The sequence below is a fragment of the Corvus moneduloides genome, chromosome 13 (genome assembly GCF_009650955.1).
Source record: "Corvus moneduloides isolate bCorMon1 chromosome 13, bCorMon1.pri, whole genome shotgun sequence".
In the NCBI taxonomy this organism is placed as follows: domain Eukaryota; kingdom Metazoa; phylum Chordata; class Aves; order Passeriformes; family Corvidae; genus Corvus; species Corvus moneduloides.
Window position 1 is genome coordinate 12,963,378 of NC_045488.1, and position 14,337 is coordinate 12,977,714.

At 63.6% G+C, this 14,337-nt stretch overlaps 1 protein-coding gene across 1 annotated transcript; it reads right to left on the reverse strand.

Moving 5' to 3' along the window:
- Positions 1 to 4,751: 4,751 nt before the first annotated feature.
- CKMT1A (creatine kinase, mitochondrial 1A) lies at positions 4,752 to 13,895 on the reverse strand. The gene is made up of 9 exons (XM_032123068.1): positions 13,651 to 13,895; positions 8,306 to 8,504; positions 7,879 to 7,974; positions 7,566 to 7,787; positions 6,990 to 7,075; positions 5,943 to 6,066; positions 5,661 to 5,795; positions 5,204 to 5,329; positions 4,752 to 5,002 (listed from the first exon to the last, which is right to left on the reverse strand). The coding sequence occupies exons 1-9, from the start codon at positions 13,797 to 13,799 to the stop codon at positions 4,886 to 4,888; spliced, it is 1,254 nt and encodes a 417-aa protein (XP_031978959.1). The 5' UTR covers positions 13,800 to 13,895; the 3' UTR covers positions 4,752 to 4,885.
- Positions 13,896 to 14,337: the final 442 nt, after the last annotated feature.

Below are 14,337 nucleotides of genomic sequence, written 5' to 3' on the forward strand. Positions count from 1 at the left end.
GCCTGCTGTGTCCCGCCGAACACAGCGTCTGCCCTTGCCCCGGCCGGGACCGAGTGCCGCGGGGGCTCCGCGGGGCCGCGCGCTGCCGAGTCCGCTGTCGGTCTCCGGGGGCTTCGCTGACCTGATGGGTTTGCATTAACCCCGCCGTGGCCACCGTGTCTGTATCGCGCCGTGCCGGCCCAGCGGTGACACGTGCCCAGCACATTCCGCACGACAGCGCTCGGCTCGCTGCAGGCTCGCCTGCTGGACTCACCGCAGCCCCGCATTTTCGCTCACTGCCCCTCACGCTCCGGCTCTGGGGCAGTCCGGTGTTCCCCTGGCCCCGAGCCAAACCCGGGAGCGGGTCTTTTCCCTGTAACCCCATCCGTCGGCATTTGCGCCTCTGCTGGGGTCTGCGGTCGGAAGGACCCTCGGCTGTGCCATCCCTGCCGGGGTGCTCGGCTCGCCCCCAGCTTTGACCAGGCACAGCCTGCTCCCAACTCGTGCCACCTTGCCCTGGTACCGCCAGAGCCTGGGGCTGTCCCCACGCAAAACCCCGATTCTCACCCTCCCAGCGCCACCTCCCTTTGCAGGGGGCCGGGCAGCTCAGGTGGACCTTGGGGGACAATGCATCAGGCGGGGAAACGTTTTCGGTACCCCCGTTTCCACCTCACCATCTTTTCCATCATCCATCCATCTTTTCCACCATCACCCCGTTTCTCCTTAGAACCCACGTGCTCCTACCCTGGCCTTGTCATCAGGTCCCTTCCGCTCACCGCTGAGTTTTAGCAACTGCTCCCCGTATCCCCAGAGCTGATGATTGGGGCCAGCCGTCATCAGGTGCTCATCTCCGGCACGGGGGGAGCCGGCTGGGCTGTTTCTGGTATTTTTGTCGCCAATATTGAGCTGCGCCAGCCGACCAGGCGGTCGGCCCCAGGGCTGCGGGAAGAACTCGTGCGACGTCTCTGACTTCATCGTCGCCATTGCGGCAAAGAGCCCGGGACCGGGACCGCCTCCCGGGAAGCGCCGTGCGGCCGCCGACTCCCGTCAAACAGGCCCCGCCGGCCCGGGGTCCCCTCGCCACTCGCCCCGATGCTGCGCGCCCCGGGGCCGGCAGGGGGCGCTGCCCACCGCCCCGCCAGCGCTGCCGGGGCCGGGCCGGGCCGTTCCTTCCCGGCCAGCGCGGGGCAGGCAGGGCCCCCGGGCCGGGCAGTGTCCACAGCCCTGGGCAGTGCCCTGCCGCCCGGCTGCCTCCGCCCCTGCCGGGTTCCCGTAATCAATAATGCACAAGCGCGGCACCGTTTGCAGTGGTGGGGCTGGCCAGCGGGAGTCAGCTCCGTCGCGCCCTGGGCGGCCAGCGGCAGGAGCGGCGTGAGCAGGCAGGGACCGGGCAGGGTCCCATGCCGGGGGAAGTATCAGGTGTTTCACAAGTACGTCTCGGCGGTCTGTGGGACAGGGGTCTCTGGGGCTACCAGTGTCGGAGAAAGGCTGGGAGCCGTAGCGAATGCGGGAGCGGCGGGGGCTGGAGCCGGGCTCCGGGACCTGCGGGACCTCGTCTGTCTCCCTGTGGCTCGCTCCTGCTGCCCGCAGGACGCAGAAATAGCTTCTTCCCTTCCCAACCTGGGGATGCTGCTTCTGCTGGTGCTGCAGGACCCAGCCCCGGCGAGTGAGAACGGCCCTCCGGGAGCGCAGGCACCGTGGATAGATGCGTGCTCGAGGGCCGGTTCTGCTCCCTCATCCCTTGCCTACTCTAGAGCCGTTCCCCTCTACTGCGCGGGCCCAGGGAACGACTCCCAGGGCAGACACCCGCTCCCGGGGGGGTTGCTCTGCACTCCCGATAAGCTGGGCTCTTCCCGCAGGAACTGACTCGGGACAGACCGCTGCTGCACTCCCGACACCTCGCGCCCGTCCCCGCGTCCCAAGCCTGACCGCTACTGAGCAGCGACGTTCCGGCTGTGACATAGGCCCGGGCCCAACGATGCGGTGGACCCCCGGCCCCCAGGCATAGGCCGCCTAAGGAGCTGGATCCTGCGGGGGGCCCGCCGGCAAGGAGGGCTGCCTTGACTTCGAGGGCCGCACGGGGGGCAGCGGAACAGCTTTCCCGGCCCTTCGCCCAGTTAGGGGCCGGCGAACGAACAGCGGGCCCGATGCGGCTGCCGGTCCCATTCCTCGGCTTCTCCCACGGGCGGTCTCACCCGGCGCCCCGGTCGCACCGGGAGCTTCGAGCTGGGCAGGCTGGGATGCGGGACACGAGTCCCGGACCCGGACCATGCGGGTCCCCTCGGGGCGGCGTCCCGGGGCTGCGGGAGGCCCTGCTGCGGACGGCGGCGCTGGCACTGGGGGCCCCACGCCCCGCTAGCGACGGGCCCCGCGCTCGCTCCCGGTGTCCAGTGCCGCCTGACGGCCGCGCTCTTCCCGCAGGGACGCTGCCACGGCTGCTGCTCTGGTGAGTCGGACCGCCGCACGACCACGTCGTTCACCGGGAGCCTGGTGAGCGCGGAGCTGCTGCGGCGGGGCGGCTCCGGCAGCGCGGAGGAAGCGGCCGCTCCCGGGGGCGGATTGGGATCGGACGTGAGCCCTGCTGGGTTCCCTGTCAGGACGGGACAGGCAATGACCCATGCCGGATGCCCCGGCCATGGGCAGCGGGCCCTGGTCCGCAGACACCGGCTCCTCTGGGCCGCACCGGATCGCTGATCCTGATCGCTGGCTGTTGGCCAGGTGCTGTCTTTCAGGAGCTTCCGCCACAATCGCAGCTGGGACGCCCGGGTTTCGCGGCTGGGGTGCTCCCTGCCCCGCCGCCTTTCCCCGGCTGCCTCCAGCCCCGTTCCCCGGGAAGCAGCGGCTGTGCCCTGGGGCCAGACCTCGCTCCTGCCGCCTGCACTGGAGGCTGTGTGCAACGATAGCGTCCCCGGGCTGCCGGGCATCTCCAGCTTCATCGTCTACCTCTCCTGCAACCTCTTCAGCAGCTTCCGGGACTTCGGCCAGCGCCCGGGGGACCCGGGGGCCGCCTGCGTCAACGCAGCCTGGTACCTATCTGCGGGTGACAGGCGCTCGGCGTGGGTCTGCCGGGAGCGCGACCCTGCCCAGTTCAGTGCCACGGTCTGCAGCAACACCTCCCTGAGGGAGAACGCCGGGCCCCAGCAAGCCATACTGGAGCGGCTCTTTGCCCACTCGGCTCGGGGTCTGCTAGGGGCCGAGCACCTCCCCACTGGGTACATGCTGGAGGGCGCCTGGAGCTGCTTCCTGAGAAGCCGCGTGCTCTGGGGGCATCCAACTCCGGGGCAGTGGAAGCCGTGAGATTCTGCTCACAAACCTCCGGGTGTGGCACTCTCAGCTGTGTGGCGGTCCCCAGTCCCGGGCGCAGACGCCCAGTGCATTAGAGCTTGGGAGCAGAGCCCTGCTCCTCTGAGGGCTGGAGCCTGTGGGTGTGGGGGAACGCTGATTGCTGGCAGCCGTGCAGGACTGTGTGTCCCAGCTGCTTCCAGGAGCTGGTGTGCACCAACGCCTCCCTCCTCCAGCTGCTGGGATACCCTCAGCCCGTTACCAGGGCACATTCCCAGGGTGCCCTGCCTGGGAGATGCTGCCTGCTGCAGCATCCTGCCTTTGTCCCTCAGGCTGGACACTGGAGCTCTGGCCAGCCTTGGCTGCCCACCTGCTGGGGCTGTCCCCGCAGTTCTCACGGTGCCAGGGGGAGGGCTCTAGGCTGATCCCCCCCAACCCAAGGTACCTCCTGTGCCTGCTTGACCACAGCCTGGTCCTGTCTAAACAAGATGAGGCTCAACAGGTGGCCGGGGAGCAGCTGAGCAAGGCCATCCTCCTCTCCAGCCTCCTGGATAACATCTCCTTGTGGGACTTGCTGCTCATCCACAGGCATCTGGTGAGCTGTGGGCTGGTACCTAGGATGGGAGCACAGGGCCTTGACCAAGAGGGAGCTGCTGAGCTCCCCCCATTGAGTGGGGCAGTGCTGGGGCAGCAAGCAAGGGTCTCCCTGGGTGCAGGACAGCAGTTGGGGTGACAGACCCAGGGAGCCCTCCTACTGGCTGCAGGCTTGGGCCAGGGTGCAGGCCACAGTTCTTGTGCACTGGCAGCCATGGTGGGAGCTGGACGGTGCATATGCTCTGCTCAGCCACCAGTGGTTGGGAGCAGCCAGCCCCAGGCTGGGGGTCAGACCTCTGGCTCAGGGTGAAGACTCCCCTTTGTCCCTGCATCTTTATCCTTGTAGCAAGGCTGCCACAGACTCACTGTGGGACACTGAGCCAGGAGCTCTGAGGGAAGGTGTGGATTGCACAGGCAGTGCAATCTTGCTCTCTCCTGCAGCCTGTGCTCTGGGACCTGCTCCAGGACAGTGAGGATGCTCCTGCCTTCGAGATCTTGGTGCAGGCACTGCCCATCCTGGATAGGCTGGCTACAACCCATCCAGGATCCTGAGGAGCATGGGGCCCACTGGCTCCTGCTCTCCCACTGCCTGGGTGCTCAGACACATTTCCCACAGGAGCACCTTCAGATGCCAGAGACCTTCCAGGGTCTACTGCTCAGTGTGGGACCTGAAGCCATGCAGCACTTCCTGGCCCTGCTGCACCGCTCCTGGTACCAGCTGCACGGGGAGGTGGCCAGGGTGATTGGGATGGGGCAGGGGGTGCAGAGCCCATGTGTGGTGGTTGTGAAGCCTTGTGATTGGGGGGAAATCCGAGTGGTGCCTCTGCAGGGGGACAGGGCGCTGGGAGGTCAGTGGGGTGGTGAGTTCTGGGGTAAGAAGAAGCCTGAGCCATGGCTACAGCAGTGCATGTTTATGGGGTCTGACCTGACGCATTGTGGGTAACAGGATGCAGCAACATGCTGGGCACAGAGATTGCACAAGCTACAGGGGGACCTGGGTCCCACAGCGCTGGCGCTGCCACAGTCCCACTCAGTGCCGGAACTGTGGCAGCGGCGAGGGGATGCGGATATCCTGCCCCTTCTCCAGCCGCCGCTCACAGTCGATCAGGTAGTTCACACCATCTATCACCAGCTGCACCAATTCCACCTGCACCAGGAGCACAGATGTGGTGATTGAGGGACTGTCCTGGGAGCCACCCCAGTAAGGCATTTGGCCAGTCCTGCTGCATGCAGGGTAGGCACTGCCACTCCCAGCACCCACATGCTGGCCCCAGGCCCATGTGTCTGCATGGGCCTGTCATGCAGACACATTCCAGAACCTCCCTCCCCAGCTCTGTCTGGCACCCACCTCTGACTTCCCCAGACGGTCCAGGTTGGAGATGTCAAAGATGCTACCTTTGGCTGCAGTGTCCACGCCACCCGTCCCACGCTTCTGTAGCCGGAGGTTCTCTAGGATCTTAGGGAAGCGGCTGTCCTGGTGCCCAGAGAAAGTGTCAGTGCTCGGCAGGACCAGCAACAAGGGAGTCAGGGCTCTGCAGCTGGACGCTCCCTGGGGCAGCACCCTGCTGCTCACAGGATCCTGTCAGTGGGTCACCAACCCCACCCAGAGTCCTGCCCTAAGCAGAGCCAGGCTGATGCTTGGGACCCAGGCCTCTCCAGCCAGGAATGCAGGCAGGGCTGGACCTTATGCCTCCTGGGGGAACCTGAGCGTGGTCCAGGGCTGGGTCCCATGCTGTCCTGCACCTTCGTGGCTGAGCTCCCCACAGTCCTTGCCTGGCTCCCCCCAAAACTAGCCATGGTAATACCTTGCTGAGCAGTGGCAGCTTGATGTGGACACCTGCTCGCAGCCCTGTGCCCAGGTTAGAGGGGCAGGTCAGGATGTAACCCAGCCGCTCATTCCACATGAACTCCCAGCCTCGCTCCTGGATTAGCCGCTCCACCTGAATTAGAGGCACAAGCAGTCGTTCGGCCCTGGCCATGGAGCACCCAGCCCTGGCTGTGTGCAGAGGGCCAGCACCACAGGAGCCCTGCCTGCCCCTCTCTGCCTGTTCATGGGGCTGGCACAGCAGAAGCTGTTGGACACTCACCTCCTTTAGGCCCCGGCAGAACCGCTCAAAAACACGCTTCATGTTGCCCCCCTTCTCCATGGAGATGACACGTGTGTGGTCCTCCTCATTGATCCAGATCAAGAAGGTCTTCTGGTGGTTGTGCCTAGGGACAGGGCAGTGTTTGGCTGTGCTGGCAGCTCACAGAGACCCCGTGCCCTCTCAACTGTGCCCCTTGTGCCCCTGCCACCATGGTGCCAGTGCTGCCCTTGGTTCCAGTGTGCTGACTGCACCAGGGTGGGCAGCCAGGAGATGCTCTTGGAGATGGGCCAGTGCCCATCCACATGCATCACTGCTGGCAATGGGAGCTGTCTCCAGTGCCTTGGGCACAGGCGGGCGCCAGCATGGTGGTGACCCAGCCTGGACTGGGGACAGCAGCATGGCTCCTGCACCATGCAGGCAGCGGGAAGGGGCTGTGAGGCATGGGGTGTGTGCTGGAGGGCTGGATTAGGTGCAGCTGGAGCTGGGGACCGTGTGTGCTCTGGAGGTGTTTTCCATATAAAGGCACAGTGTCAGCGAGGGTGGCACGGGCGGACACGTGTGCTAGCTGTTGCTCTGGGGGAGTGTGGGATGTTGCATGGCTTTGCAAAGATGCTGGGGAGGAGCAGTAAGATGTGTCCGTGGCAGGGTAGGTTTGGTGTCACACAGAGTGTGCAGAAGCCAGGAGTGCTGGGGATTGCCCAGGGAGCAGAAGGCAATTGCAGGTTTTTGGCAGCCTTAGAGTGCAAGGTGCTGCAGGATGGGGAGAGCAGGCAGGATTGACAGCTGGGACTGGCTCCACAGTCCCCCTTCCCAGTACCATGCTGTGGTTTGTGTAGGGAACAGTAGATTGCTGACAGTGGTGCACAAGGAACTCCCAGATGAGGCCACAGAACCCATGGTGAGCACAGCCCAGGGACACTGGTGCCACGTGCCAGGGTCTGTGGTGTGGCAAACATGGGAAATGTGGATGGCAAGGGTGAGATGGATGGAGCAGTAGCATCATCCCCCATCTCTGCCCTGCTGCCTGGTGCCAGGGCAGATCCTCACCAGATCCCTCGGGCGTCAGGCCAGTCCCGAGCCATTCCTGCTGCTGTCAGGAGCGGGGACACCGGCTTGTCAAAGAGGAAGTGGTCCTGGAGGGAGATAGAGTTCATGGGCTGACCCGGGCTGCATGGCTGGAGCCAGGGCACCCTCACTGGTTCCAGTACTCCCTGTCTCACTGGTCCCACCTGCCATGCAGGAGATTCACCACAGCTCTCCCAGGCAGGAGCCCTTGCCTTCCTGGCCTGGGAGGCAGAAGGTTGCTGGTGCACAGCCCACCCTGTGCCAGAGGCTGGTGGGGCACGAGCTGAGTGCCACAAGCCCACCTTCCTCTGGGCATGGGCAGGGACATGGGGGCAAGAGTCAGGGGTGGCCATGAGCTGCTGGGGCTGACTTCAGAGAGCTCCTGGCTCATGAGGACTGAGCAGCACCGTGCTGTTGGGCTGCCTTGCTAGGCCAGGGGTCCTGGTTGCACAAGACAGCAAAAGGACGATACAACCTCCCAGAGAGGCAGTGCCAGGAAGGGGTCCTGCTCTGCATGCACCCGGGGGGGAGGGCTGGCCAGGAGCTGCACTGACTCACATCAATGAGCTGCTGTTGCTCCTTCTCAGTCATCTCACTGAGACGGTAGTACCGGCCCGCCAGGTCCCCGGTGAGCCCGCTCAATGCTTCCACAGTCACTTTCTCCACCTCTCGTCGCTCGGCGCGGGTGCAGGCTGGCGGCAGGCTCAGGCCACGGATGCTGCGCCCAGTCCGGACCCGGGACGAGAGCACATAGCGCTCATCAAACTGGCCAAACTTTATCTGGAACAGACAGGATCCACAGGGGGTTTATGGGGTGGCTCTGGTGCTGGCAGGGCCCTACCCCAAAGGCCCCACTGCCCAGCTTCTGCACCTTTGTGGCATCCAGGTCTGTGGAGTGCTTCATGGTGCGGGGGTTGTATCCATTGTGCCGCTCCTGAATCACAGGGTCAAACAGGTCGGCAAACACCTGAAAGCAAGTGGGAGAATGTACAGCAGACCCAGTGCTTCATGAAGCCCGTGCCACAAGCCCGGCAGGGCCACACTGCCAGTGTTGGGGACAGTGTGTCCTGCAGTGCAACAGCAATCCACAGGGCAAGTGGAGCAGGAGGCTGCAGGACTCCAGGAAGAGCTTCTCCAAAGGAGCCCTGTGTCCTGCAGGAGCACATGGAGACTTTCCAGGGGCCTCTCCAGCTGCTCAGGGCAAGAGGAGGTGGGGAGTAATGCCCCAGGCTGCTGGTTGTACCATGGGTACTGGGACTCCTCTGGCTGCTGCAGACAAGGCTCTGGCTGCCACTCACCTCATAGGTCTCTTCATCACCAGCTACGATGCCCACAGTCTTGATGAAGGGGTGGCCAGGGTTGTCAACGCCAGTCTGAATGCACTGGTCCAAGGTCCAGCCATTTGGGGTTGCCTTGTCACAGAGCCTGGCATAGATGCCTGGCGTCAGGTTGCTGGCCATGCAGTTGTTGTGCTTCCGCAGGTCGGGATACTCAGCGCTGTGGGAGGGAGCACCAATGAGTCCTTTGGGGCCAGGGGACCCTAGCACTTGTACCTGTGCTCCACAGAGACTCTTGGTGCAGGTATGGGCAGGGGAACTCAGGGAGGGGTCAAATTCTCTGCTTATCCACAACAGCTGGGAGCAGGGAGGCAGTTACAGGTGTTGCAGGGCAAGGGCAGGGAGCAGCCCAAGCCAAGGGCTGGCACTGAACCAAGACAAGAGTCCACAAGCAAATCTGGACCAGTCCTTAGGGAGTGGCTCCTTATCAGACACACAGCAGGGCCCCAGTGCGGGAGAACCTGCCAGGCGAGCAGTGGGGCCATGTGAGCCCATTGCCACACTGAGCTGCCAGGGCAGCTGGGCTGCAGAGGGGGGGTCCCACTCCCCTTATCCTCCCTGGGGCTGCCCTGATGCCAGCTCAAACGGAAGGGGGCTGCTCCCTGTCTGCTGATGCACTGGGTAGGGGAGGCAGGGCATGTAGTCGGGCTTGCTTGACCCCTGGACCCCCGTGCCTCTGCCCCCCCGAATGCTGTGGGGCAGGAGATTGGCTGACCCTGATCTGCAGCCAGTGGGAACCACACAGTCCCAGTGCAGTTTATTGTATTAGGAGGATGCTTTCCTCTAATCAGCTTAGTGGGAGGCTGTCCCTTGACCTCATTCCCACTTTAGACAGGCTTTGTACTTGTTCTGTGCTTACCAGGAGATTGGCAGGGCAGGACCCTGCCAGCGCTTGCCTTGGCCAAATCTCTCTCGAGGGTGCCTCCACTCACCTTAGTGGGACAGGACTGGCCCTTGTCAGCCCAGGAGACCTGGCTGGTGGCTGGAGGGGGTCCTGCATCCCTGGGGACACCTGTCTCCCCTTCTGAGAAAGGCCTGCTTTGGGGGTGACATAGCTTGGGGGGGATCCATGTGGGAGAAAAAGTGCCTGGACTAGCGCAGGTCTGGCTGTTGGGAGCAACAGTTGGACATCAGCACTAGCAGCAAGTCCTGGCGCCTGCCTGTGCTCAGTTCCTGCTCTTGGGCTGAGTGCTCACGCTGGGCATTGGTATGGCTGCCAGCACCAATCCTGTGCTGCAATGCAGAGCCCTGTGGCTGCCACTGCCTCCTCCCCTGTGTCTGCAGGCCAAGGAATGTGGCCCTTCGCCCACAGCTTGGCTACTGCTCATGGCTTCCTGTACTGTGCAGAAACAAAGGGAGGTAGGGCTGCCATTGCATCATGTGGGGAAGCACTAGCAGCTCCTGCCCGGACCAGCACAAGGAGGCATTTGCTCCAGACAAGCACTTGTCCCAGGGCTGAGGGCTTCTCCCAACCCACACACAGACCTGTGCCCTGATGAGATGATCCAGCTAAGAGGCTGATGTGGCATGTATGGGATGCAGCCTGTCCTGGCCTCCCTCACTGCTTTTGCCCCTGTCATCTGCTGGCCACTCTCTCCCCAGGGTGACACACTTGTAAAAAGCATTTGCTGATCAGAATGGGACACTTGGACAGGTTGCTCCACTGCTCCACCATGGGTCATGCTGCTGGGCATGCCAGGACCACTTGCTGTGCTTTCTACATGACAGAGGATGCCCTGGAGCAGTAGAGGTTCCTAAGGAAAGCCAGCTTATTCCCAGCAGGCAGGAGACTGCTATGGGTTGAAGCATGCTGTCTGCCACAGCTGTCTACACCTTTCCTGAGGTGTTCAGCATCCAAACCCTGAGACTCCAGGCTCTGCCTGCAGGTGCTGTGCCTGCTGCAGTCCTGACCACACTGGCTGGAATGCACCCTTCCCTGAACAGCCCCAGACCACAGCCAGCAAATCAGGGCAAATCTCTTCAGCGTTTCTAGAGCACCTGAACTCAGCTGGATGTTGCCAGGACCACCAGGGTAATGCCGGGGTGAAGGTCCTGAGCACCTGGCGCTGTGCTCACCGAGGTGCCACAGAGCCAGTGAGGGAGGCTGTGTCCAGGCTGGGACTGGAGGGCTCTGGCAATGGCACCACACTCCTGCCATGTGCTCAGGGTGTCCAGGGGTCTTCTGTCATAATGTCAAGATGATGCTGCACTTGGGCTACTTTGACCCCTTGGTTTTGGTCCCCAAGGCTGGTTTTAAAATTATGACCCTTTCAGCACCATATATTTTGTTCCCACAAACAAAATTTTTGTTTTGTGCCACAGCACTGACTGATATCTTAAAGGTCTTTTCCAGCCTCAATGATTCCATGATTCCACAGTTCTGTGGTATTGTGGGCTCCTGCCTGGCTGCAGAGGCTGGCAGAATGGATGTCTGCCAGGAGTGCAACTCAGCACTGCCGCCTACACTGTCCTGTGCTCACCTCAGCCTGCTGTCCTGCCCATGACCTCGGGGTGCAGCTGCCTGCAGCAGCTGCCCTCTCTGCCCTTGTGCAAGCAGGTGCCTCACCCCAGAGCAGACCTGCTCAGCAGCCAGGAGGGATTATTAGCCCGCCGTCTATTGACTAGGCAGCTTCTCTGGAAGTGACAGCCACCTGCACCTCCCCACAGCTCTTCACCTCTAATCTGGTAGCCTCCAGTGCCCTTCCTGGCACCACTGGCTTGTGGTGCCCAGGCAGTCCCAGCTGCACATGCCTCTGGAGAGGCATGGGGGTGTGTGGGGTGAGCAGCAGACCCTGTGTGGCAGCATGGAACTGGGAGCTGGCAGGTTGCTGCAGGCAGCCAAGCATGAGGCTTGCTTATGCAGGGAGAAGGGGACTTGGGCTTTGTCTGGAGATGCTTTGGCAGGGAGCCCCAATGTGGTGGCCCAAATGCAGTGCCATGCCTGTCGTAGAACCCACCTGGCAGAAGGCACACGGGGCCCATTTCTCCTTGATGTGGGAATGCCTGTGTCCTCCCAGCATGGCCATTTATACTACAGTACTTCTGACAGGAGGCTGCGTAGTGTTGCTCAGAACCCTCAGGTTCTGCTGTCAATGTCTCTCATTTTTTAACTTAAAGACTAGAGGGGCAGAATCCTCAAGCAAGTCGGCTGCAGACTGAGGGATTGCAGCTCACCCCTAGGGCTCTGTTTAGGTTCTTTTCAAGTGTCAGCACTGTCACAAAAACATTCCCATCTGAACAGAACCCCCCAGGAGGCTCATTTTACCACAGCCCCACCTTGATTTCATCCCCTCCTGATCTGACGTCTGTATCTCTGCAGTTGTTCAGAAAGCTGGAAAACATCCCACCTCTCGGGAGGTAAATAATCAATACCATCCGGCCTTTGTCATTCTATGAAATCACTCAGTTTCTGTCCCCAGCTTTCTGTAGTCCAACGCAGCTTGCCAGAGCGCCAATGCCAGCTCCTTGCCAGCCCTCCACATGCACAGGGCTCCCAGCCTGCAATGCAGCACCACAACACACTGCTCTGACTGTCGGCATTTGGTGCAGAGATGGCAGCAGCTGCCGGTGTTCGGAGCAGCAACGTGCTGCCTCCTTCCCACCCTGCTCCTCCCCTGTGCACAGTCTCTGCTGGCATTGAGATGGGCAGGAAAACTCAGTCCTCATTTTCCTGGCCCGCCTCTAGGTTGTGCTAAGCCAAGCAGCTGTTGCCAGCATAAGGACTGGCTGGTGGCCACCATGTCCCTCTCCCCTTCTGGCCCTGGCCCCATTCCTACTCTGCCTAGGCCTCGTGAGACACAGGCAGTTACTGCGTCCAGTCCTGTCTGGTGCCGTGCCCCTCTATGCTCCTCAGGGCTGGCAGCACAAACACTGGGCAGGACCAGCCTCCGTCTCCTCCAGCCCCACTTGCCATGGCAAGCGATGGTGAGCAGAACTATGGGAATGTGAGGCACCTGGCCCTCCCAGCCCGGCTGGGCTCCCAGGGACAGCAAAGAGCAGTTTGGAGGGGAGTGACGTGTGAGCTTCTGGTCTAGATCTTGAACCTTAGCATTGTGCTGCAGCTGTGACACTTATCTGGCTTAAGGGATCAGGCACCGGGTGTACAAATAGGGCCAGGGCTCTTTCAGAGCCAGCATTACCTCAAAAGCACTCCTAAGCCAGACTGTGGCCATGTATGCGTCCACTTGGCCCAGCTCAACTCTGTGCCTACCTCCCAGAAGTCCTGATTGCACATCTCATTGTTGTCCAAAATCTACCCATGGGGCTGCTTGCTCAGCACCCACGGGTCCCTCCAGTTCTCCCTTTAAAAACTGGCCCAGAGAGGGAAGAGCCAGGACCTGCCAGCAAAGCTTTTCTTTTCAATAGAGGAGTCCCTGTCCCAAAGGCAGGCGCGTGGGAAGGCTGGTACAGCCAGATGAGGTCGGGCCAGGGGCTGCTCTGACACCAGCTCCCACAGTCAGAGATCCTGGGTGTTCTGCCAGCAGGACAAAATGGACCCTTTGCTCCATCCTGTTCCTACCAGGACATTAGCAAAGTCTCCCTGGCTTCTGTTGGGCCGAGCCTGGGGTATGTCCCCACTGGCACAGGGGGTCCCAGCACTGCTGCCTCCCAGGCTGGCCCGTCTCCCAAACAACCCCCATCTCTGCCCTTCCTGGTCATCCCGGGAAGTCCCCCGGGACCCCAGTCCAACTGCTAAGCATTTGTCTCCTCCCGCTCTCGCATGCCCCCGGCTACAGCGGCTTGTCCTGGTACTCTGGGACCACCCGGGGCAGCTGGCAGCTCTGGGGCGCCCTGCCTGGACCGCAGCACCCCGAGCCAACTCCCGGACACGGGAATGTGCCCGGGGCGGCCCCCGCAGCCCTCACAGTCCCTGTCAGCGCGGGTCCCGTGAAGGGGGCCCGCCGCAACCCCGACGAACCCCGGAATGCCGGGACCCGCGCTCTCTGGTCCCCGCGGGACCGCGCCCGGGGCGCGGCTGTGCCGGTGTCCTTGTGCGCGGGGACGGCGGGGCCCACGCAGCCGGTGACCAGCAGCCCGAGGCCAACACGGCTGAGCCCCTGCGGCCGCCCCGTCCCCCTCGTCGCCCGGGGCCCCGGGGCCGACGGGGCTTGGTTCACGGGCCTCCCGGTCCTTCCCGCCATGGAAGAGCAGCGTCCATCGCGCCGCCCCCATAAGCCGCTCCGGGACCCGCCGCCCAGGCTCGAGCCGGGGGCGGCCCCCGCGCCCTCCCCCGGTGCCGGTGCCGCATGGATCGTTCCCCGCCCGCCGCCCCCCGCCCGTGCGCCCCCGCCGCCCGCGCACATTACCTGGGCGGGTATCGCCGACGCTGACGGTCGCCCGCGCTGACCGAGTCCCGGGCGAGTAGGAAGCCGGCGGCGAGAGAGCCGGCGCCCACCATGGCCAGGAGGCCGGCGGAGCGGCGAGCGGAGAGAGCGCGGGCGAAGGTGCTGGCCATGGCGGAGCGGCGGAGCAAGCGCGCCGGGGCGGGCAGCGGACGTGAGGGGAATGGGAACGGGAATGGGAACGGGAACGGCGGCGGGGCGCGCGGGGGGCGGGGAGCCGGCGGGGCACGGGGGGGGCCTGGCGGCACCGCCACCTGCTTGGCTGCCCCGCCCCGCCACGCCCCGCCCCACCGAGGCCGCCGCCGCTTTCAGCACCGCTCGCCGGACAGCGCCGGAGGGGCGGCTGTGCCGAGACGGGCCGGCTCCGCACCGGGACCCACGCCTCGGAGCCCCTCGCCGCGCCCCGGGGCGAGGGGGAGCGGCCGAGTCAAAGTTCGTCCACCTGAAGCCGGGAGCGGCGACCGCGGCTCCTCGACGGAATACGACCCGTGATGGGTCGCGGGGTCGGGGGCCGGTTCTCGGCGGTCACCAGCCCTCCTGCAGTGCTCCGTGCCCGCCACACCCGCAGACCCCCGCGGGACGGGAGCTGCTGGCGCACCGCTGGGCTGCTCCGGCACACGGGAAGCGGCCGCCCGGTAGAACCGCGCGCCC

Bases quoted from the DNA above. Each gene is read 5' to 3' on its own strand.
- CKMT1A (XM_032123068.1), bottom strand. From the start codon at position 13,799: ATGGCCAGCACCTTCGCCCGCGCTCTCTCCGCTCGCCGCTCCGCCGGC. The intron at 7,076-7,565 runs GTGAGTCAGTGC...ATCTCCCTCCAG, and splicing joins AGCAACAGCAGCTCATTGAT to GACCACTTCCTCTTTGACAA. The intron at 6,067-6,989 runs GTGAGGATCTGC...CCCTGTCCCTAG, and splicing joins CCTGACGCCCGAGGGATCTG to GCACAACCACCAGAAGACCT.